At 33.4% G+C, this 24,622-nt stretch overlaps 2 protein-coding genes, 1 long non-coding RNA gene and 1 other non-coding gene across 5 annotated transcripts in view; 2 read left to right on the forward strand and 2 right to left on the reverse strand.

Moving 5' to 3' along the window:
- The window catches only part of LOC104888031 (uncharacterized), a 36,782-nt gene extending 31,651 nt beyond the window's left edge, over positions 1–5,131 (reverse strand). Inside the window, exons 1-3 of one of the 2 annotated variants that reach the window (XR_789407.4) lie at positions 5,044–5,131; positions 4,397–4,462; positions 4,222–4,294 (exon numbers count right to left, since the gene is read on the reverse strand). This is a non-coding gene — a long non-coding RNA (uncharacterized LOC104888031). Of the gene's footprint in view, positions 1–4,221; positions 4,295–4,396; positions 4,536–5,043 lie in introns of those variants that run through there. The other variant, XR_007271058.2, reaches the window with a different exon arrangement.
- Positions 5,132–9,686: 4,555 nt separating this feature from the next.
- LOC104887967 (pentatricopeptide repeat-containing protein At1g09900) lies at positions 9,687–12,212 on the forward strand. The gene has a single exon (XM_010672761.4). It carries the CDS (start codon positions 10,053–10,055, stop codon positions 11,892–11,894), a length of 1,842 nt encoding a protein of 613 aa, XP_010671063.1. The 5' UTR covers positions 9,687–10,052; the 3' UTR covers positions 11,895–12,212.
- Positions 12,213–13,423: 1,211 nt separating this feature from the next.
- TRNAR-CCU (transfer RNA arginine (anticodon CCU)) lies at positions 13,424–13,496 on the forward strand. The gene has a single exon. It is a non-coding gene; the product is annotated as a tRNA-Arg (tRNA).
- A 1,805-nt stretch (positions 13,497–15,301) lies between these two features.
- LOC104887946 (oligopeptide transporter 2) lies at positions 15,302–20,732 on the reverse strand. The gene is made up of 6 exons (XM_010672739.4): positions 20,259–20,732; positions 18,157–18,254; positions 17,461–18,036; positions 16,876–17,128; positions 16,442–16,624; positions 15,302–16,158 (listed from the first exon to the last, which is right to left on the reverse strand). Exons 1-6 carry the CDS (start codon positions 20,730–20,732, stop codon positions 15,544–15,546), a joined length of 2,199 nt encoding a protein of 732 aa, XP_010671041.2. The 3' UTR covers positions 15,302–15,543.
- Positions 20,733–24,622: the final 3,890 nt, after the last annotated feature.

The following is a 24,622-nucleotide window of genomic DNA, read 5'->3' on the forward strand; positions in this document are numbered from 1 at the left end:
GGATCATTAATATCTTTAATTATGTATCATTAGAATTAAGAAAATATATTTTAACTATTAACATTAAAATAAATCATCCTAGATCCCACATAATAATATTTATATATTTTAGTATATAGACATGCACTCAATATTTGTGAAGTCTAACCACCAAAAGGCAAATGTTGTAACTAATAAAAAAACTTGCATAGGTATCAAATTTCATCACCAAGTCAAGCAAAAACGAAATTCAAATCCTACTCATAGTACCATAGTTTTCATTCTCTACCTCTTATTGTGGAGTTTAATTTAAAGTTTGCAAGTTAAAGGATTAATGTTATAGCATTGTTGTTGTCGTTGTACGGGATCTTACTTAATCGAGATGTTCATTTAATACTCTTGTTCTTCCTTCATTCCTTGGAGTTCTTTTTATTTTTGATTTTTATTTGTTCCATGAAGTTTTTCCTACTTTTGCTTTATTCAATAATTGGTAAAAGTGTCTCTTTTCACCTTACCTTTCCTTCCTTGTTGGACCAAGTTAGACACACGCTTTTACAAACACATTCTCTCTCCTATTTATAAAAGAAAAAAAAGGAAGAAAAAAAAGACTCATTTACGCACTATATTTCTCCTTGCCTTGGTTTATGGATTTATCATAACTAGGAAAGATATGGAGGCAATATATCATTTGATATTAATGTCATAAGAGTATCTTTAGCACCATCATTTCCATGTACATTGTTAAAAGAAGTCAAATCCCTTACTTTAAATGGGGTTTTGAAAGAATTAACATATAGTACATGCTTCAAGCAAGAAGGCTCGACAAGATCTTTCATTTAAAAAATAAGGTCTTATACAAATCGTTACAACATAGTATTACATTGTGTCTAACTTTTTTATTGTTATGCAAATGTACGAATTTATGGTCCGCAATGGCACTATCAGTGGGTGGGATCCCCGGCCAACTTCTAAATTTTCCTAAAAATTAAAAATGTAAAATTTTTAAATGAAACAAGTTAATTTTTAAATTTTTGCCCCCTTTAAAATTACAAATCATATTTTTGGTCCCCTCTAACATATATTTCTGGTTCCAACCCTAGGCACTATGTCACTTCACTTGTAGCCATCAAAGGTAGTTGGTTTTGGCATGGCTAAATATGGGCAAGCCAATAGGGTGTGTGGTTTGAAGAATTCTAAGGTGAATTGACTAAGTAGCACTCTATGTACAAGTGAAACCACTAATGTCATTTCCCTGATTACCACAAAAACATTGGCAAGTAGCTAGGGTTTTGGACACGTGACATTTTAAGAACAAGGAACCTAGCGTCGTAGAAGTTTCCATGCTTCATAGGTGGCACTCCTTCAAGCCCCTCATATAGTACTTTATTATATCAAGTTTCTAATGAAAAAAGTCATTAATCCTACTTTAAAAAAATACTTTGGCTAATCGTGTATAATTATGAAAATGTGGTCGTATAGCTTAAGTTATTTTGTAAGGCTGTCTAAAATATTCAATGGACAATCATGTTCTAAAGTGTGAAAATAGCCACACCGCCACTTTTCGCATGACACGTTATGCCTAAGCTATGAGAATTCTAAAATCGCGCTCTTTAAAACACTAGGCTTTCAAATAAAAAAGAGGGATTAGCATAAAGCAATTATGCACGCCCTGTCACCCTCATCCACGTCTCCAAGTGCAATGACTATATGGCGTCTTTTTGCTCAAAATCTTTGAATGGTTCTGTTAGGTGTTCTTGCTCATACTTCGAGGGTTCTCCGATGGTGTCTTCTGCATTCTCTACATTCAGCCTACATGTGGTTTTGCAGCTTAACTTGCATTTCACATATCTCCATAAAGGAGAAAACTCAAAAATGCACCACCACACTAATACTCCCAAGATTCATATCAAGGTTCCTCTAACCCTTTTCAGTGCTATGAATATAACAAGCCTAGTACAAAGATAAGAATCTAATTCTAACACTCGTTTTAGACATTTGTAAACAATTGGGAAAGTTATAGCTATTTTGGAGCCAAAAAAGGAAAACGAAAAACAATATATATCTTTGTACTAGATATGGAGGTTGATCATCAAAATTAAAAAGAAAGCTTTAAAACTTGTGCACCACCCAGGGAAAAAAAAATTGGTCGCGGGAACGGTCGCGTTTTCGCGGGAACGGACTATAACGGGGAAATAGAACGTGTCGCGGCCGTCGCGGCGTGAATTTTTAAAAAAAATTCACACAAGCTTTGTTTTAACTTTGTTTTTCTTATATTTTATTTTTATAGTATATCATGTCCAAAACAGTTATAAATACACTCTTTGGGGGTACTTTTGATGATATTTGAACATACAATCCATTACAAGAGCTCGTGTATAAGTAAAATGGAAGACAACCACTACCAAAAAGAATGGTGCAATTAAAAAATAGTAAATGTGTGACTGAGGGTGGGAATAAAAAGAAAAAGAGAATAAAAAGAAAAGAGAACAAAAAATAAAAAAAGGGAAGAAAAGAAGACAGAGAAAGAGATATTTTATCTCAATTCTCACATGAATAAAAAGAAAAAGAGAAGAAATAAGAAGAGAGAGAAAAGAAGAGGAAGAATCAGATCGACAAAGAGGGAAATAGATCACTAACCTGCTTCAACGACTACCGCCGTCCACCGGCAGCCACAGGTATGTCAAAGACATTGCTTGGCGTGACCGGCGAGGTAGGGGACGTCATTTACCTCCCACAGGCAATTAGGGTTTTCTATAAAATTAGGGTTTCCATTTTAGACGGCAATGTGAAGTAATTCAATGCAATTACTTTTGGGGTTTGTGTCGAATTAGAGTTTAAAGAAGCCAGGTAAGATTTAATTTGAGAAATTTAAGTCAGATTTATGCTTTTGTTCTCATATTTCCTTCTCTCCCTCGCGTTTTTACACAAAGCGGCCAAGAAAACGTTCTAGAACGCCGCGAATCCGTTATGTAACGGCAAAACGGCCGAGTTTGGTGTGAATTTCCTCGCACCGTTCTAGAACGGGTTTTCTCCGAACGGCAACTCTCAAACCCGTTACAGAGCGCCCGTTCTAGAACGGAACGGGCGAGTTTTTCTTCCCTAACACCACCATCATATAAGTATCTTGTACACATATGGTGTGTAATGGCCTTGTAAATATTTTAAAAGATAGATCACATCGGTATCACTTCAATTATATTCTTAGACTAAAGAAGACTTTTGGATTAAGTCTGTATCCTAAAGTAGTTTGCTCCTAAGAGTAGCACTATTCAGATGTCTATACATGCATGCTTAATTTAAACATATCAATCACATATTAATTTCCATGGGGCTACTTTTTCTTTGTATGTATCTCACTTCGTATTCTTTGTTTACCGCTCCAGATGTTAAGCTCATAGCAAAATGGATGGAATAAAGACTGTTCCATGAAATTCTACCTCAATTCACATATCAACCACATACTAATTTCCATGATATCCTATCACCTTTGAAGAGCATCATATCAATTGTTAACACTTAATATGGATGTTTCACAATAACCTTAACATCTGCATATTTACCTTAGTTGGGGTTTGTTTCCTCTCTCTTACTACATGGGCTACTTTTTCTTTCTAAGTATCTCTCTCCATATTCTTTGTTTGCAACTCCAAATGTTAAGCATATTGCGAAATGAATGGAATAAAGAATTTTCCACAAAATTCTACCTCATTCACATGAGTATAACTACTATAAATCGGCGAATTACTATTTGCTTTATGCTAAGCACCATCAAATTACAAGGATGAATGAACTTTTCCAACACTATAAGAGAGAAACTAGGAAGCCTGGACATATAATTTAAGCAGTTAAAGGAGAATAAGACTATGGCTGGCAAAGATTCCACTAAAATTCATAGAGCCATATATCAAGAAGAGAAAGAACATGCTACTTTTGCAGCCAGTGAATGACATGAGCTAGAGTTTGAAATTGGTTATATCAATATTTTATGCTTTTATCACCAAATTCCCAAATGAGAAGCCACCAAAAATATACAAGTGCAACCCAATGAAGTACTATCAGCAATTTCATTTTATTCACATAGTACATAGGAATCTAAACCTTCAAAGATATTTCAGAGTTTAATATACAAACTTTCAGTTTTACGATAAAGCTATGAACAAGTTGAATAACAATAATCCATATTTTATACTAAACAAGAAAGTGAAGGACAAACTAAATAAAGAATAGCCAAAAATTACTAACCTTATAAGCATCAATAGATATAGAAAGCCATATATGATTCAAGTTGCATTTCCTTAAAACTCTTTTCATTCACCTTCATTACAAATGACATAAAGAGTGTCAAGAGTGATAAAAAAGAATTAACATCATAAACACAATGTATAGACAAAATCTTGACGTGCTGCATTAGCATTACCAACAACAGACCAAGTTTTCCGAGCTCGCAAAGAGATTTAGATGATAGAATTCCTCAACATGAATCCTGTTTCCACAAAATCCAGAATTAAGTATTCTTCCACATTCATCTCTCACCGACAACAATTAGAAATAAAACACTACCTCAATGCAAAATCCATCGCAATATGCTAAACAAAATTAATGTGAATGAACGAAAAAACTAAGTTAAGCTAACACAAACTCACAACATATATACAACAATAAATAACTTAAATCATCACCTAAATACGAAGAAAAAAAAGGAAATAACTTAATTGCAATGGAGGCAAAGCATATGAACAACTGCAAATTTTCAGTAACAAGAAAATAATGATTGAATAACCAATAAATGCAGGTAAATTCACTCGTTAAAACAAATCGAGAAAATAATTGCCCTAAAATTCCGATTGTTATGAAAATAAGGTTGAAGTTTGCAAATAATCAGAAATAATTATCACAATGAATCGAATTTTGTGTGAAATTCAAGAAATGATAATCAAATTCGTAGTTGAGTAGAACAATAAAATTGCGATCATTGAAGTGAATCAGCAAAACTCAAAATTGAAACGAGAAAGAGGAGAGAGAATAAAATGTCTCCTTAGGTGAGGCATAGAGAGAGAAACGTACCTATGTGGGTTTGGAAAGCGAAAGAAGAGAAGAGCGAGAAAAAATATCTGAATGCTTTCCTTATATATGGGGATCCGTCTTGAATTCCATCGCTTACGTACGTAGCTTGATGGGTTGATTACCGCCTAATTATGTGAGTAACCCATGTTCTTTTGAACTATTTTCAGTTTATTTTATTTCAATACAGTTAATTTCAGATCAGTTCAATTTTTCTCTATATTTTAGGTTCTCTCAGTTTCATTCAATTTAGTTCAGTTCAGTTTAAATACTCTCGGTCCAAAAAAATCTAAATATTATTAAACTCGGACGATATTCTACGTTATTTACGGTAAAACATTGTATTATTTGAGGTTGGCCTATTGTTACAAGTAGAAATCATGGTGGTTGAATAATGAAGTAGGAAGTTAGAATTCGAGACAAATAACAAAAAGAATTTTTGGCGTAATGCCATGTCAAATGATGATGATGAATAGCTATTTTAAAATAATATATAGTGCTATGCTTTTTTATTAACATGAACCAAACATGATAATTAAAGATTAATATAAGAACAAATTTGTATTAATGTTTGTTCAACATAAATATAGAAAATACAACTTCATGAGAAATTGACTCACCAATTCCACATTTAAGTGGAAACTGGCTAGGAAAAACTAATTCCTAAAATCAACAACTTTTTATTTTTTTCATAAAACAAACTTCCTTAACTTAAAGGTGTGGATAAAAATGTATATACACTGGTTCAGTACTACTTGCGATTTCTTATTATGTTACTCTAAAGTTTACGGGAATATATTCCATAGCTCTAAAGTAAATCTAAATGTCTTATTGTCTTGAGTAGGTTGAATCCTACTCCGAAGAAAAGTGAGAGGAGCTCGGTTTCGACAAACCAACCCTCGAAAGTACAAAGATAGGAGGCATGCCCAAAGGACAACGACAACTAGAGATGGCAATATCCAGTGGATCACCCGACCATCCGCTCCACCCGGTTTATTAAGTGGGTGAAAAACCCGGTTTAAACGGATGATAGTCGGGTGATGGATAATCGGGTGATGGATGTGGGTCGGGTTCGGTGATATTTTTTCATCCATCACCCGACCCATCATTCGTTTACCACCCGATCCGTCACCCGTTTAAAGTAAAAAATATATAATTTTTAAAATTTTTGACTTTTTCATTTTTACAGCTTTATTAATCTATAGCCCAAAAGTTACAAGATAATAATATAAGTATATAAATGTTAATAATGTGGATTAGGGTTAGTTTGGAGACGGTTTTACATAGTAAGTAGAATTATATAAATGGATTAGTGGTTCTTGTTAGTAATTTTTCTTACTTCTCCTTATACTATTTGATTTCACCCGTTAATCACCCAATCCATCCGTTTAACCCGGTTACAAATGGATGGATGGATTCGGATGGAGATGGATGTGGGTGATGGATGGATCGGGTGGAGTGGGTGGATGCGAGTGATGAATGCGGGTGACGCTCCACCCGCCCCGAACCCGATCCATTTACATCTCTAACGACAACAGTGTGGCTCCTTATCTTCTAGGGCATGACCCCTTTGTGAGCTCATGAATTGTGGGACTCAAAGTGTATCAAACTCGGATCTTGCTCCATATCATCATCAAGTTTTTTGGATGAAAGTTTTAAGTCGTACTTTTCTCAAGAAAACAAAAAATCTTGTATATCAAAGAATATTTGTTGTTTTAATTAAATTCAACATAACTATCACTTTCATCTGAACTTAGATTTTCTATTCAATTTGAGAAAAGTCATAATTCGGTAAGGGCTCTTATTCGATAATATGAAGGCAGACATGAGAGTGATTGACCTCTCATTGACAACACACATGTTAAATTCTTAGCAGGCCAATATAAATAGATATTTGGACGAAAGTAATAAAATATTGATTTGTTAGGTTTTTAGATTTTTACAAATTTAACTATTTAAGCAATTGGGTGTGTAAATTATATATTAATTTTGACATTTTTACCTAGGAACAAAAGAATAGGCCTATTGATAGATAGAAATCAAATCGAGATAAAATAAAAACAATTGAGATGAGATAAAAACAAAATTATAGAAAATAATCTATTTTATTTATTTTTAATAAGGGTTTTTGATAAATTTGATATGACTGAAAATAGGCCCAGACAACCCAATACGGAGGAGGAAAGTTCCGTCCACATATAAGCCCAAAGGAGGTTTTATACTAAAATCAATTGGCAATAATGGGAGTAGCTCCTCTAATTTATATTGTGATACTTTTTTTTCTTCTTTCTCCAATATAGGACAACTCACATGTGCATAACAGCATAACATACACGGATTTCAACAGTTTTGAATTTGTTGATGTTATCCACTTATAACTGATGGACCAGATTATAACAAGTCTTGAGAATTTGAGACTATTCATTATTTATTATTGGAAAACAAATGCAATAATGCATGATAGACTTTGGAAAGGCTTGGATCAATTCCTTACACCATCTTGAACAAATGAGAAAGATACGTAGAAACACGTGTCAACTCTAATGTAGGATCAACTAGGCCAGCAGCCAAGCACACTCTTGAGAACAACGTAATCATCAAATCCAACTTTGTTTAGGCACCTAATTAGCTTTTTGACCTTTATCAAAGAAATAAAGACTCCTTAAAAATTAATTAAATCGTAACCTAATAAGAGAACCAGGGATGACCACGTAGCTCTATCTGACTATCTCCCCATGTTTTGAGGTTTAAATAGTATTTGAGCCCGGCGTTGCTCCGGGTTGGTATTGTTTTACAAATTTGATATACATTTTTTTCCATTCCAATAAAAATTATATTAAGGAAAACTCAACATTTAAAAGATACAAGTATAATAATGTGGATGCTTAAAACATGACTAAAAGTTTGTTGAGATGGTAATTGTGTCATATATAATTGCATGAGGTCACAGGTTCAAATCTTGTTGGAAGCTAATTTTACTTTTGTTAATTGACATGGCGTGTATACATTGCGTGGAGGTGCCATGTGGTATGTATATATTATCACACACGCCTTTTAATATATTTGTATAGATACAAAATCACAATTATACTGAAACTAATTAATTAGTTTAATAACAAAAAAAAGCTAATTATGTAGATACATTCTTTTTTCTACGGTACTAAAGATGCATTTGCCGACATCTAAGTAGCATGTGTCACAGTTTAATGGATTTAACTACGAGAAATACTATTATTATACTCTTAATAGTACTGTACGAGGATTGAGTCATAACAGAAGATTTAGGAAGATATTTTTAGCTGATTATTGATTATTAATCACTTTTCCCACAAAAAGGTAGGGGAATGATGCTTCTTTTTTGGGGCCTCGTTTGTCAAGTGTCATAATCGTTGGAATGCTGCAGAAAAAGAGTGGGGAAACGTATGAATAACTAATTGGATGTTGCCTCTTGGTTAAATCAAGATGAGCTAGTGTTTGCCATTTTTTGCTTTGTTGCCGACGTGTGGCTGAAATATTTTTAGCATGTCGATGCTAAGATCATCTGAGTTAGATGCATGCAATGCTAATTAAACTCTTTTTTTAGTTATGTTTTTTTTATCCATACGAGCCGTATGACTTATCGTTGACAACACCTCAATCTTAACCAATAAGGCAATACATCTTTGGTCTCTTTAGTTATATTCTAAATTGAAAATCTCCAAGTTTTGTGTTGTACTCCTGTTGTCTATTTGTTTTAAGTTCGTTTCAATGAGGCCAAGTTATATTATTTTTGTTATTTTATAAAAAATTGGTGAGAAGAAATCCTCTAGAAAGATATACAAGAAAAACATTTGTAGAAAAAATGTTCATTTTACTTGCACATTAAAAGACATGTTTTATTCAATTTATTTTTACTTATCTAAACTTAACAACAAAATTTATATGAACTTATTATACCTTATTAGTCTGTATATTATACTATATCACAACTTATTTGAACTTAATAGACCTTATTTTGTGAGAATATTATACTTTATTTTTGCTTATTTATCTGAACTTATCAGAGCTTTGTAATCCTTGTTAGAACTAACTTGAACTTTTTTGAATTTATGTAAACTTCTTTTTTCTGATAGAGACAAAAATAAGGTGAACAAAATAAACCCTAAATATGATAATAGCATCAAGTACTCATGTATGTGTCCAACGCAATGGAATTTGATACAAACACGACCATAACATGACACAACACAACTTGTTTACCATCCTTACCTAACCCACACCAAAATCTCAAACAATTGGGTTCAACCAAATCTATGACTCATAAAGAGCCCATAGGCCATGAATGACAAATCTCTACTCGTATCACCTTATTCTCAATTTCACATATCAAACATAACATCGATAGAGAATTGAGAGTGAGGAATAGCCTAGTGGTTAGAGTTTCCCTCCTGATTTTAGAAGATCCTGGAATCGATAAGTTGAAATTCCCTTTATTCCTTAACTTGTCAAGATTTCTCCTTATCTTATTAAAAAAAAAAAAACAATGGTACAATAACAGTGATAGTCTGATAGAGAGTACCAGGACAGAAGGACCTCTGATTTTTGAAAATCAAGTTTAATACTAGAAGCCCAAGCACCATTCCGTTCTCCTAACTAACAAATTGAAGGCCCTTTGGCCTTTGGGCCGCAACATTTGATAGCCACAAAGTCTAAAACAGCGAACATATACTAAAACCTCAGCAAAATCTTACCTTTCTGCCTCCTGTCACCTTCAAACACTCTTATTCTTCCACAATCCGCAGTAACAGCCTAAATTGGATAAGAAACTCAGGCAGCCTTCGCGCAAAGTAAGCTTCTTTCCTCAAACTTCTCCCGTCTTCTCCTACAACTAATTATCCCTGAAATTGTTCAAATTTTTTTGTAGGTATTTTTAGTTTCAAACTTAGTTCTAACTTCTAAGTAGAGTGCTCATTTCATTTCTGTGCAAAATCATGTGGTAAACAATCATATAATTACATTAATAAGGTTCAATTATGGATGTTATGATACCTACTAAGAAAACTCATGATGGGTTTTGCTCATTTTATGGTGTGCAAAATAATAGTTCAAGAAACAGTGGTTTAAGAGCTAGAGTTGGCACTAGGGTTAGTTCAGACAAGGTTTTTCTTACCTCTAAGATAAGTTATATTGATATATCAGTTGATTTTCCTGATTTGAAGAAAAAAAGGTTGTGTAGAAAACAGAAGAAAAGTTTGGTTTGTTGTGTTTCTAAGAATGAACCTTTGGCTATTAATGGTAGACGTTCTCACTATGAAAGGAACTCTCGCGAGCAATTTGATGTTGATAGTTCATCTTTAGTTTCTGCTAGTCCTACTTATGATGAATTTGAGAGTAATAATCATCTTCGTCGATTGGTTAGGAATGGGGAACTTGATGAGGCTTTTAGATATCTTGAAAGTATGGTTTATCGAGGCGATATCCCTGATATTATTCCATGTACTAGTTTGATTCGCGGGTTTTGTAGGGTTGGTAAAACTAGGAAGGCCACTAGGGTATTGGAAATTCTCGAGGATTCGGGAGCTGTTCCTGATGTGATAACTTATAATGTTTTGATTAGTGGGTATTGTAGAGCTGGGGAGATGGATAATGCTCTCAAGCTTCTTGATCGGATGAGTGTTGCTCCAGATGTTGTGACTTACAACACCATCTTGCGTAGTTTGTGTGATAGTGGGAAACTAAAGCAGGCAATGAAGGTTCTTGATCGGCAGATGGAGAGGGAATGTTACCCTGATGTGATCACTTACACAATTTTGATTGAAGCAACTTGTAAGGAAAGTGGGGTTGGCCAAGCAATGAAGCTTCTCGATGAAATGAGGAGCAAAGGCTGTAAGCCTGATGTGGTCACCTATAATGTTCTTATAAATGGGATTTGCAAGGAAGGAAGATTAGATGAGGCGATCGATTTTTTGAATAACATGGTTTCACTGGGTTGCAAACCAAATGTGATTACGCATAATATTATCTTAAGAAGCATGTGTAGCACCGGAAGGTGGATGGATGCTGAAAAATTGTTGACTGACATGCTTGGAAAAGGTTGTTCTCCTAGCGTTGTTACCTTCAACATACTGATTAATTTCTTGTGTAGGAAGGGTTTGTTGGGTCGGGCAATTGATATGCTGGATAAGATGCCAAAACATGGATGTACCCCCAACTCTTTGAGTTACAACCCTTTACTCCATGCATTTTGCAAAGAAAAGAAGATGGATAGGGCACTTGAATACCTTGGTATAATGGTCTCTCGGGGGTGTTATCCAGATATTGTTACCTACAACACACTTCTTACAGCTTTATGCAAAGATGGGAATGTTGATGTTGCTTTGGAAATTTTAAATCAATTAAGTAGCAAAGGTTGCTCACCTGTACTGATTACCTACAACACAGTGATTGATGGGCTTGCAAAGTCGGGGAAAACAGAACATGCTATAAAGCTTCTGGATGAGATGCAGAAGAAGGGTTTGCAACCCGATATAATAACTTATTCTTCACTTGTTTCAGGGCTTAGTAGAGAGGGAAAGATCGAGGAAGCAATTAAATTCTTCCATGAGATAGAAGGGCTAGGAATACAACCTAATGCAATTACCTATAACTCTATCATGTTGGGGCTTTGCAAAGCTCGAGATACTGCTCGTGCTATTGACTTCTTGGCATTTATGGTATCAAGAGGTTGTAAGCCTACTGAAACTACATACACCATTCTTGTTGAAGGTATTGCATATGAAGGTTTAACTAAGGAGGCTTTGGAGTTATTGAGTGAGTTGTGTGCTAGAGGATTTGTGAAGAGAAGTTCAGCTGAACAGGTAGCTGTGAAGATGTAGATCAAAGGAATCTAGTCCTAGTAAGCTATGTTCCTTCCTTTTGCTCAACATCGATTGTAATTCTATGCTCTCGTCGTTTCTTTAATTTTGTTGCTTACCCCGCTTCTCTGAAGTTAGTGATGTTGGGATTCAATTTTGTTTGTGGTCTTGAATATCCTTCTGCATAGCTCAGATATCAGTATGTCTTATGTAAGTTTTGATTATGATTAATGAAGCTCTTTTGTACTAAAATGTATCATCTCCCTGCTTATCTGTGTAATTTTGAGCTGATGACCTCTATCTTACTTGTAAACTCGTAATTAATTCTTTTTCAATTCAGATACTCCTGTTATGCCCATTTTATGGCTTACAAAGTTAAGAAGTTCAAAAGGGTAAAAAGGAAACAGGGATTTTTATGTTATGTTATTTTCTACGTACTTGCTCAGCGTCGGAGGTTCTGTATCGGGGACATTGTAGTTTGATTGGGCTTTTACAGCTTTGATTAGCCTTTTGAATTTTGATGTTCATACTGATAGAGTATTAAACTATTCCTGAGACTCCAACCATCAGATTGGACTCTCGCGTGAGGGGGAGTGATAGAGTATTAAACTATTCCTGGGACTCCTTAAGCTTTTGGTTGAGTTGGTCCTTTGACACATACTATATGTATGTGGTAACATTTGAGAAGTTGAAAATATACATTCAAGAACATGAACGGGAATGTAGATTTAGAAAGGTAATGTCTTGTAAAAGATAGGGTCCATTGAACTTATTTTCAGTTCCTGTAAGAAAAAGTAACTTAAAATAAGTTAAGAGAAGTTCAAATAAGGTTTAATAAGTTTAGTAAGTTTATTTCAACAATAGGAAAATGACGGAGGAAGTATACAACGGTTGGGTTACAATGTTACATGTATTTATCAAGAAGTCATAAGTCATTGTTTCCTGTAGTAACATATTTATGGAAGTGCAAAATTGTGTATGGTTAATGATCTTGGGAAGTAAAGTAATTCCATTTATTTGGAGAGACTTCGATAAGTAACTTCTTTCATCTTATCTTCTTATTGGATGTTGATTTCTTAAAGTGTGTCATTTCTAAAGTTTTTGTCAACCAAACAACTCTATATTTTTCAACTTTTTCGGAATATCTACCTCCTTTTTTTTTTGCGTCAAACGAATAAACACATATTATTCACTCTTTTTTGATAGTTTTAACTCTAAAAGGAGCATGAGAACTTGGAGAGCATTTCATAGATTTGACTAGTATGATCTTGCATATATTGGACATATTTTATGCCAATTTATAAAAGAACACGTAATAGATTTATGAAATAACGTGCAGAGAACATATATAGCGTAAGCTCTAAAAGAACTTCATCTAAATGTCTCGTTCTCTTCTTTTCTTTTTTCCAAATCATAATTTTTTTTAAGTTGTTTTTTATTCATTTCACAAATGGATTTCATTAAAGCATCTCGCAAGGCATTAAAACAGAAAACAAAAGAGAACAAAAGAAACGGTTGAGTTGTAGGTTTACGGTAATAAGATATTAACAGCGCCTGTAGCTCAGCGGATAGAGCGTCTGTTTCCTAAGCAGAAAGTCGTAGGTTCGATCCCTACCTGGCGCGTTTTTTTTTTTTTTTTGGCAATGGAGCACTTAATTACTCCATCCGTTTTATAATACTACCTCCGTTCTTTTTTAGTTGCAACGTTTGACAAATTGCACTATTCATGTTCTCTTATTTGACCACATTTATTGATTTATATGTTAAACAAAATATAGTCATGTGGGGTCTTGTTTGATTCGTTTCGATGTAAGCTTTCATAATATCAAATTTTTATAATTTTTACTTACATACAATTAGAGATAAAACGATTTGAAATTGTACATTGGCAAGCGTGAAAGTCAAAATGTTGCAACTAAATAAAAACAGAGGTAGTACAATGCTTGTTTCTATTTTACATGGTCTATAAGACGTAACTTTGACTTTTAATATCTTCAATTCCGTATTAATAAAAAATATAAAAAGTTAATATTTTAATAGATAATTCTATGAATTATGATGATGATTATAATAAATTGGACTACGAGATAGGAGTAATATAGTAGAATTATGGTAAATTCTTATTTGTGAGGAATCTATACTAATATATTAAAAGGCGTTCCTAAATACGGAACGATGTCACGTGACGCCTTCGCTTGGAGAATTTTATGCTATGTAATCCACATACACTAAAAAGTTAGAAAATGCATTATGTAAGATTCGATCCCGAGATCACAAGCACATATACTAATGTCTTAAACTACTAAACCAAGTGATACTTGATGTTAATATTTCAAAGTAAAATATTAATAAATGAAAGATATAATTACCTGGGGCGTAACCCGAGCCTAAAAACTAGTTGGAAGTTAAACACAAAACACTTCCAGCCAAAATCCTTGTCATCCTTCCTCCAAAACAATGCAGTCTATTTTAAGTTTCAACAAGACAAAAAAAACAAAAATATCTACAATAATAGTAGTGCATTAAAACCAACTACTACTAATAATGATCAGCATTCTTTTCCCTTCAAAAGAAATTAAAAATAAAAATAGTAATGATCAACATCATGAAATTCAAATAATAAAATTAATAATACTACCTTTTCCTCTACCACACAATCAACATCTCAAAACAGTGATGCTCTTACATCCTCACAATTTGCTTTGTAGTTACTACAAATATTAATAAATAATGATACTTTTTAAAAAAAATCTTCTTTAATTTCTTCATATTCAGCAAATATAAAAAATTCTTACAAAAATTGTACTAATATCTAACAAAGTGATATAATACATGGAAAGAGATTCATCAACATCTCCAAGTAGAGATAGAAGTGAAGGTGAAGGAAGAGTAGGATGTGGGGGATGCTTAATGATGAAGCTTCCAATCAACTATATAGAAGTATGGAGGAAGAGCAAAAATTACATAAGAAAGAGTAGTAAAAGTTGCACTAGTGCAACAGCAACTAATATTTGTGTTGGTCAACCAAAACAATCCAAGTTTCATGATGATTTCAGGTATGATCCATTAAGCTATGCCCAAAACTTTGATGAGGGTGTAGCTGAATATGATAATTCAGAAAATTATGAGCATGGTTTCACTTCTAGATTTGTTACTCTTCCAGATTCTAAACCCAATGGGCAGTTGTAATTGCCAATTCTTTGGGATTTTTGTTATCACGTTACCAGTTCAAATTACACTATCACTATATACCGAATGATTCGAGCGCAAAATGTATACTTATTCCTCCGTTTATAAATAGTTACATTATTTAGATAGTATTTACTTTTCACATCTTACACTTTGATTATCTTTGGTAATTTATATTTATAGAAAAACAGTCATATGAGATTTTGTTAGTTTCGTCTCAATGTATATTTTTACTCATTAATAATTGAAGATATTAACGTTTGAAACCACGCATCAGCAAATGTGAAAGCATGAAACGGTGCAATATTTCTGAAGGAAAGGATTATATCTTCGAACAGAGGAAGTATAATCTTTTGTACCTTGATATATCTTCCATTAGTAACTATGAAAGTCAACAATAAAACCCAAAGAAATCTTATCTTTCTACAAAAGTTACTACAAAGCAAGAGTGCAATATGAATTTATCTCCACAATATGAACATTAAAATACAGGGCACCCATCAGCAACAATACCTTTAGCAGTAGGACAAGTAGCAAGGTCACAATATTCAGAACCAGAACCACCCCACCATGAAATACCTCTATCACTTCCAAGTGCAAAATATAGGAGCACAGTTATAAAAGCCACACCAGCATCCAAGGCTGCAGAGAGAATATAGTTGTACTTCTGCCACCAATTCTTCCGGTAACGCAAAACCAAGTAGTTGAAGATAAAACCAATAAAAATCCAACTGGTGAAGTTGATAGATGAAGAAGGGGGCATGTTGCCTGTGGCGCCAAGGAGCACTGGCAAGTTGATGAGCGGAATCCACTTATACTTAGGGAATGCTTTATGTAATGACCATACTAGTAGAGGGCCAATCGCGCCTCCTAGGAAGAACCAATTTATGCTCCCATAATTTCCTAAGGGTCCAAACATCCTTCTTGGTCCGATCAAACCCCAGATCACAGATGCATCGAAGAAAACGTTGTCGTTTGGACATGTCCAAGTGCTTCCTGGAGGGAGGAGTTGGTCTTGGCATATGTTTTGGACAGTGTTTAAAAAATACCATGCTGCCATTAAGTTGGTTGTTCCTGCTATGATGGTTCCAATCAACTGTGGTACATAAACAGAAGAGGTCAAATATCAGGCATACATTTAATAGAGGAATGTTATAGAATAGTTCTTTAACAAGACTTCTGCTTAATGCTATGTTCAGTTCAACATATTTTATCTGATCTATCTTGGTCTGATGTTTTCCAAAATAAGCATTCAGTGCTAAAATAAGTTGATATCCATCCTTGATGGTGCACGAACTTTTTATGTTACTCTGACTTTGCTACTTTATCAAAAATTTACAAATTTTGGTCCTAAATGAACTGTTGAAGTGTTCATGTACCTGAACCAAGAACATTGATCGCGGAGGGACCTTCATGTAATGGCCAAGCTTGAAATCGTTAAGGAAAGATACGGCCTGTGCCATACTGATATAACCATAGGTTTTGAAGCATACATTAGCAATAGGTTTTCCTGGTAGAATCAAACCCATTATATACTCTGTGATGACATTTAGCCCTGGTGTCTGCATGTGGAAACACCAACAAAAGAATACATGTCTTAGGCATATATTAATGAAGTTCCATGCAAATACTATACTGGGTGTATAGTAATTGACTATCACACATTCATAAACAAGCATAACTCAAGTTATATATAAAAAATTTGAGGTGAATAAACCTGTTGTATACTACAATAAACCTGTTGTATTGTACAAGTTCAATCTGTAGTGTTGTGTAATTAATTGGATCTTAGAGAAGTGAAGATGATGCTCACCTGATTAGTGGTAGCAGTTATAATACTAACTGGAAGGGTGAACGACAAAGCAAGGCCTGCAGCAAAGATCAGGGCCCACCATGGCATTTGGATTTGATCTTTCATGAAGATGCAAAGCACCAAAGAAAGAGCAAGTGACACTATTAGTAGTATGTAAAACCACCAGTTAGGAATGTCCCTGTATTTCCTCATTAACCTGGTGTGTATGTCTACCTCGCGGCTTGATAATGCTCGAAATTGCCTATATATGTCTCTGCAAGCATATAAACAAATAATGTATGACTTGAGATACAGTAAAAATCAGTTCAGTAGATACAGTAAGAAGAGCATGGCTTTAATTCCTTAAACTCTAGTAACGTTCTTAAGGATCAAGTGCATATATTGAAAGTGTAACACCATGACCCCTCGAACCAAGGCATTATCGCATTATCATGTCATAACAATAAAGCAAGAATTATATTAGGCACACTTCTCCTAAAAAGCTCTCACATAAAAAAGGAAAAAGGAAAAGTGTATCACTAAAACAGAATCGGAGGAAGTATATACTATATACAAACTTCGTAAAAATGAGGATCAAATACTTACTTGCCATGGAACAAGGCAACATGAGTTAGGGTAGCCACAACAGCTGCGAATCCAAAGCCATAAGTAAGCGCGAAGAACATACTCAAGTTAACGCGTCCTTGCTTAGCGTAAGCAGGCAAATCCAGTTCAAACTTCTTATTCACAATGGCTCTAACATCATACCTCTTCCCAGCAGGAGTAAACAAATGGGAGGAGAAAAAGGGAAAAGTCTTGGCATTATACAAATTTAACCCCCAATATGATATTGGAATAACAAGGTACATCATTAGAGCATAACCAACTGCTATGTTAGCAATGGCGAAAAATGGAGTGACAAGAGGGCTTAAGTTGAAGGCGGCCACGACGTTCCAGTCAAAGGAAAATGCACCAATGCCAAGTCCTTGTAGCCCTGAACCAATTTGGTGGGCTAGGATTGATTTTGGAAAAGCTAAACATATTATTGCAAGATTTGATATTGTTGGGAAGAGGTAACTTGGGACTACTTGCCAGCAGAAACTGCATACTAGTGCTATTGCAAAGAATTGGCCTTTTGTAAGGGTTCTATCTGTTTTCCTATCTTGCTTCTCGTGTAGTGCCCTGCAAAATGCAAATCATGAATTATAATGAGGATGAATGGTAATAATAAGAAGAGCAAAACGAGACGGAGGAAGTATGTATATTGTTCTCATTGGTGAGATGTAGCCATTAGTCCATTACCTGAAAAGTGAAACTTGAACAAGAGAGCTTGGCCACCACATTTCAGCTGGATCAACCACATATTTTCTTAGTATTCCAGCCCAACCGTACCCAAGTACCTGCATTTATTTGCCCAACAATGATCGTTACTTCCCTCACATCTACTCCCTCCGTTTCATTTTAATCTACACACAACACACTTACACTTTTTACGCATGCCAATGCAAAATTTTGAGGACATATATCTTTAGTTTTCTATTTGTAAAAATTACAAAAATAATTACATGTTATGATGAATCTAACAAGATCCCAGATGACTATATTTTCTGGTAGAATATATGTAACTATAGAATATTTTCATAATCCTTGTATTTAGGAAAGAGATTAATTCCTTAATTTGATAAAGATTACAACCTCAAGATATATACTAATTACATAGCTAACTATTAGGAACTAATTATGCACATTTCCTAAATACAAGGATTATGAAAATATTCTATATTTACATATATTCTAACACTTTCATCCACGTATAAATCACAAATGATGGTCAAAGTGAAATTTGTGAATAGTGTAAAATGTCAAAGTGTGTAAATTAAAATGAAACGGAAGGAGTATATGATATATATGAAACAGAAGCTACTAATAAATCTGGTTTTGTTTATGAATTCTTCTCCCAAATATGTCAGCTACCCAAGTTATTACAAACGATGCATTGGAATTGGAAGCATGGCATTGTAGCATATTAATCAATAAATAAATTCTTAATTGAAAATTACGGATAAAACTTGGTTGACCAATTTAACGTAAGGTGAAATTCAAATTAACATTAACAATTATTTGTTAATGATCTATTAGGAGTGGATAATCTACTTAGTGGGTGGATATAATTATATCTGAAAATTAGAATTTTGTATTCCTGATCAATTTTTTTAAAAGAAAAAAATATCAAATATTGCTTTCTTGATTAGAATTCTCAGATTTTTAATTGGTTATTAATCAACATTAAGTTAGTAAGGTTAATACTCCCTCTGTCTTTTTTTATTTGCTACAAGCACTTTTTCACAAAGACCAAGGAAGGAGTGGGGACCATTGACATAAATGGAATTAACAAAAAAGCAAATAGGTAAATTGTGGGACCTATGTATTATATATGGAAACATTTACAAAATCAAGAAGGGAGTGATGGCAAATTTGTAAATAAAGTGTGGGACCTATGTACTATATATGGAAATGTTTGCAAATGTAGCAAATAAATTGAAACACCCCTAAATGGCAAAATGTAGCAAATAAAAAAAGACAGAGGGAGTATACACTACTATGATACTACCGAAAAGGCTTTATTTGTTAGACAACACAATAAACTAAAATATAAAATCAGATAAAAACAAAATAAGTTGAATTAGACGAGACTGTTATATAATCTCTTGTCTCTTCTCCCTATTTTGCCCTTTTTATTCCTCTCAACAAAGGTCTATATAGAAGTCGGCGGTTAAAAATACAAAATCTTTGTGAAGCAGTATTTTTGAACGGTTTAAAGAGTAGTACAACAATTCATTGAGTTTATGCCAAATTTCAAATCAAACATGAATTATATTCCAATATATCGGATCCATCCATTTATTGTTTAAAATATGTGTTAGAGATATATGAGTTATAATCAGTATCGAAAAATATATGTATGATATATTTTTCATATTGATATTATCAAGAGAATGATATAAAACCTAAGGTAACATAAGATAAGAAATAATCTTCCTAAAAGATATAGAACCATAATCATAGATTATTCTCTTAATAATATCAATATGGAAAATATATCATATATATTTTTCGATACTGATTATATTTCATATCTCTAACAATATGTGTTGAAGTTATGAATATACTCAAAATAGTATTAAAAAAATTACTCATTAATAAAAATATACTACTAAAATATGTATTGAAGTTATGAATTTTCTCAAAATAAATCTATATACTCACTTTCTCATTAGAGGGAAGATTTTTTGAAAACGTACTTAAACAACGAAAAGAGGGGAGATCTTTAGGGAACGGAGAGAGTATATGCAACAAAACAATGAATAATGTTGATAATGGTGAATCATAGAAGTAAAACAAACCTGAGTAGTGATAACAAGGATCCAACTAGCAAGAAAAGAGATCTTCCTCATATAAAAAACCTTGATAATATCAACAATACTAATAGCATAAGCGGTTCCACTTCCAAAAGCAGAACCAGCATTAGCAAACATAGAAATCAAAACATGTTCTTTCACATTAAAAGGTCCAGGATTCAAACAAAACTCCCATGATCCCAACTTATACTTAGTAGTAGGAAGCACACGCTCCATCAATCTTCCGATAGGAAGTGTCGCAACTTGAACAGTGATCATGGTGATGATCAAGGGTTCATCTTGATAATTAAAGTATGTGTTAAGGAAAGATAATAGTACACATGAGATTACACCTAGGAACCACATTCTGAAGGTCCATACTGGTAAGTTTGGATCATCTGTGTTGGATACTGTTAAACGTACTTGCTCTATTGGTGAGGTTTCTTCTTCTATAACTTCAATGCTTTCGATTTCTGCCATTGTTATTGTTGGTGTATGTAGTAGGCCTAGAAGTTTGTATGATTTGTTAGGGTTTTGAGATTTGTGTTTTGGATGAAATAGATAATAAGGTAGTTTTGTAAGTGTTGGAAAGGATTCCTAATTCAGAATGGAGTCCTTAGGCAAGAAAGCTTTGTGAAACCGAAGATAATTTACTAATCATGGACGATCCATGTAAATAATTTTTTTTTTAAAAAAAAAGTAGGAAAAAGGAAGGTTAGGAGATCCTCTGCACGAGGGAATATCGTACAGTTGTGCTAATGTATAGTCTATATTTTTGAAACGCACATATATCGTCTATTTGTCTTTATCTTTATACTAGATTTTGAAGCCGGTGTATTATTGCACGATTTTAAATTAATGTGGTTGAATTATATTTATTTCATAAGCTTTGTGATAATAAATAAGATAAATTGAATATTTATTGAGATAAATCAATATAATTCCTAATTTATGATTATTATTTATGCAAATCTCAAACTATATTCAATTATGATGAAATTGTGTATTTTTGTAAGATGTAGCAAAAGTTAAAATACTCAATTGTATTATTGATTTTTAGATAATTTCATTATAAATCAAACTCTATTTTCTGTTAATAATTCTAATAAAACTTCTATTCTTAGCACAATCATGTAGAACCTCTTATTATATTAAATTCATACTCTTCTTTTAACTTCTTTATTATAAGTATATGATCCAACACATAGGTTAAAAATAAATCACTCATTTAAAATTGTTTATTTTATTAGTTGTAAGCAAGTCCTAATGATGTAAAAGTAATAATTATTCGAATTATGTAGCAAAAATTATACTTAATTTTTATTGTATAAATTTTTTAGGTTGTTTAGTCAAAATCAAACTTTAACTTTCCGTTATATAAAATTATAGATGTGTATTTTTTTTATCTTTATATGACTCAGTTTTTAAAAGTATGATTTGGAAAGACATAATTTCTATTATCACATATAATACGGTTTTTAATAGTTAATTATTCTTATATGTATTTGAAATGAAGTAAACAATATGTTATTGTTCATCTAAATAAATATATTTTCATAAGTTGTAAAATTATACTTTATACAGATCTTATTTCGAAACATACTTCGAACACTATCAGATAGTAAAAAAATTATAATATTGTGAATTATGTAGCAAAATTTAAATTCAATTTACTTACTTATCTAGAAACACCTTATATGTATTTATATCTATGTTGAACACTGTTTTTTTAAAAAAATATAAAAATAAAAAATAATGACATGATATGCTTAAGTGGAGCTCTATATAATATGCAAGTTGTTTTTTTAAAATCAAACTCTAATTTATTCATCATCCAAAACTATAATATACTTCATCCGTAACAAAGTAGATGTTACACTTTAAAAAAAAACACTTTTCAAGGCAATTTTTTTTTGGAGAGGAGAGAGATAGAGAGAAAGGAAAAAGGGGACCCATGTGATAGGAGAGAGATAGAGAGAGATTGTTGCCTCAAAAGGAAGTGTAACATCAATCTTGTTACAACCATATTTAGAAAGTGTAACATCTTTTTTTTTTTTACAGAGGAAGTATATATATGTAATTTTTATTGCTATATACTCCCTCCGTCTTTTATTAGTTTACCCCTTTCTTTGGGGCACATTTGTCGAGATACTAATTTGAACTTTAATATCTCCAATTTTCGATAAGCAAAAATTACAAAAAGTTGAGTTTTGGATAATACACATTGAGACGAATCCAACAAGATCTCACATGACTATATTTTTACTTAAATACAAATTACAAAAGATAGTCAAAGTCATGTATGTGAATAGTGTCAAAAGTCAAAAGGGGTAAACTAATAAAAGACGGAGGGAGTATTTTACTTTTTGTTGTAACAACAAAGTTTCCTTAATGAATTTTGTCGCAATACTAAATTATTTTGGTTCAGTTGAGTAAGGTTGAGGTCTTGAAAGATAATGTGTTTAATTCTATAAGTTGGACCTATGATCAAATGCTATGATCACATATAATACACTATACTTCTAACTATTATTATACTTATCCAAAAGAAAGACTAAATAATGCCTCACAATTCATCTAATTATATATATATATAATATATATATATATATATAATATATATATATATATAATATATATATATATATATATATATATATATATATATATATATATATATATTTTCATGACTTGTAAAACTATATTGTAAATGGATCTTCTTTTGAATCATATTTCAAGCACACTCTCCAATGGTAAATGAATTAAAATGTTTAGATTATGTACAAAAGTTATATTCGATTTACATAATATAATAATTTAATTTGTTTATTTAAAACCAAACTATAATTTCCACCTATCCAGAACTCCTTTTTACGTATTTACATATATGTAGAACTCTATTTTTCAAAAAAAAATAAATCCATATAAAACTTGATGACATGATAATCCTACGTGGCGCTCTATGAACTCGAAAATCTTGAAGAGTTTCTTATGCTGTCGAAAAGTTCATCCTTTATATATATACTACAAGAATTTGATTTAGAAATTAAAGATAGAAAAGATATTGAGAATTCAATGGCAGACCATTTATCTAGAATGTAAATTCAAGAAAAAAGTAATGAAATTCTCATTAACAATAACTTCCCTCATGAGCATTAGCTGGTTGTTTCTAACCCCTTGGTACGATGATTTGGTAAACTATTTGGTGTATGGTATTATTTTTCCGTGATTTTAGTTATCAACAAAGGAAGAAACTTAGGTGGGATGTTACGCATTACTTCTGGGAAGAACCTTTGTTGTATTCTTGAATTAGGCGTTGTATTCTTGAAAAAGATATATAAGGAATACTACTTCATTGTCATTCTTTAGAGTATGGTGGTCATTATAGTACTAACAAGACAATAGCTAACTTTTGGCAATTTGAATTTTATTCACCCAATATGTATAGAGATGCAAGAAATTTTGTTCATAAATGTGATGAATATCAAAGAGTTGGTAATATATCTAAGAGAAATGAAATACCTATAAATATTAAGAAAATTTGATTTAATCAGTCTTAACTATGGGCGTTTTGACAAAAACAGTCCCAACTATCGTTTTTTATTGTTCAGTCCCAACTTTGAAAGGTGTTTTACAATAGTAGCCCCAGCCGGTAAAAAACCTGTTGTAGCAGGTAATTTGCCTTTTTTTTTGCTATCTTCTTCCTCCTTCCATCCTTCCTTTACTGCTCCCTCCTCTTCTCAACTGCCACCCACCCCTCTCACCTTCCACCCCACTACCCACTACCCCATCCCCCACCTCCCCTAACCCTTCACCCGCCAACCCTCATCCTGCCCCGCTACCCACCCCCTTCCCCAGCCAATCCTCCCCCCGCCACTCATCCCCTGCCCTAGCCAACCCTCCTCTCGCTTGTAAAACTCCCTACACCCGAAACCCCTCCCCTGCCACCCCTCCCCCTACTCCAGCCACCCTCCCCCGAAATCACTCATTCCTTTAGCTCCCCTGCCATAGCCACCCATTATGTCCCAAACCCCTCCCCTGCTCCAGCCACCCCTCCTCCGCCCTAAAACTCACTCCATTGTCCCGCTGCCACCATCCCCGAAATCACTTCGAAATACCTCCCCCACCCTCGAAATCACCCACGGAACACCTCCCCCACCCCCGAAACACCTCCACCACCTTTGAAGCCACCTCTCGAAAACCCTTAAAGATGAAGGCGAGAGAGAAATAGGGAGGATGCATGGAATTGGGTTAGGGGTTAGAGGGTGGGCGGACATAGTACGGTGTTCTAGGACTACGGGGTGGGGGCTGGGAGAAGGATGCGCGAGGAGAAAGACTGAAAGAGGGGTAAAAAAACTGGTGAAAGTAAC

The sequence above is a fragment of the Beta vulgaris genome, chromosome 1, assembly GCF_026745355.1.
Source record: "Beta vulgaris subsp. vulgaris cultivar EL10 chromosome 1, EL10.2, whole genome shotgun sequence".
In the NCBI taxonomy this organism is placed as follows: Eukaryota; Viridiplantae; Streptophyta; class Magnoliopsida; order Caryophyllales; family Amaranthaceae; genus Beta; species Beta vulgaris.

What these genes read in the sequence shown, in the direction of transcription:
- LOC104887967 (XM_010672761.4), top strand. Translation starts at nt 10,053, where the DNA reads ATGGATGTTATGATACCTACTAAGAAAACTCATGATGGGTTTTGCTCA.
- LOC104887946 (XM_010672739.4), bottom strand. Translation starts at nt 20,732, where the DNA reads ATGGCAGAAATCGAAAGCATTGAAGTTATAGAAGAAGAAACCTCACCA. An exon ending in TAACTGCTACCACTAATCAG is followed by an intron (nt 16,625 to 16,875) that starts GTGAGCATCATC and finishes TTCCACATGCAG; the next exon opens with ACACCAGGGCTAAATGTCAT. An exon ending in GATCAATGTTCTTGGTTCAG is followed by an intron (nt 16,159 to 16,441) that starts GTACATGAACAC and finishes TATGTACCACAG; the next exon opens with TTGATTGGAACCATCATAGC.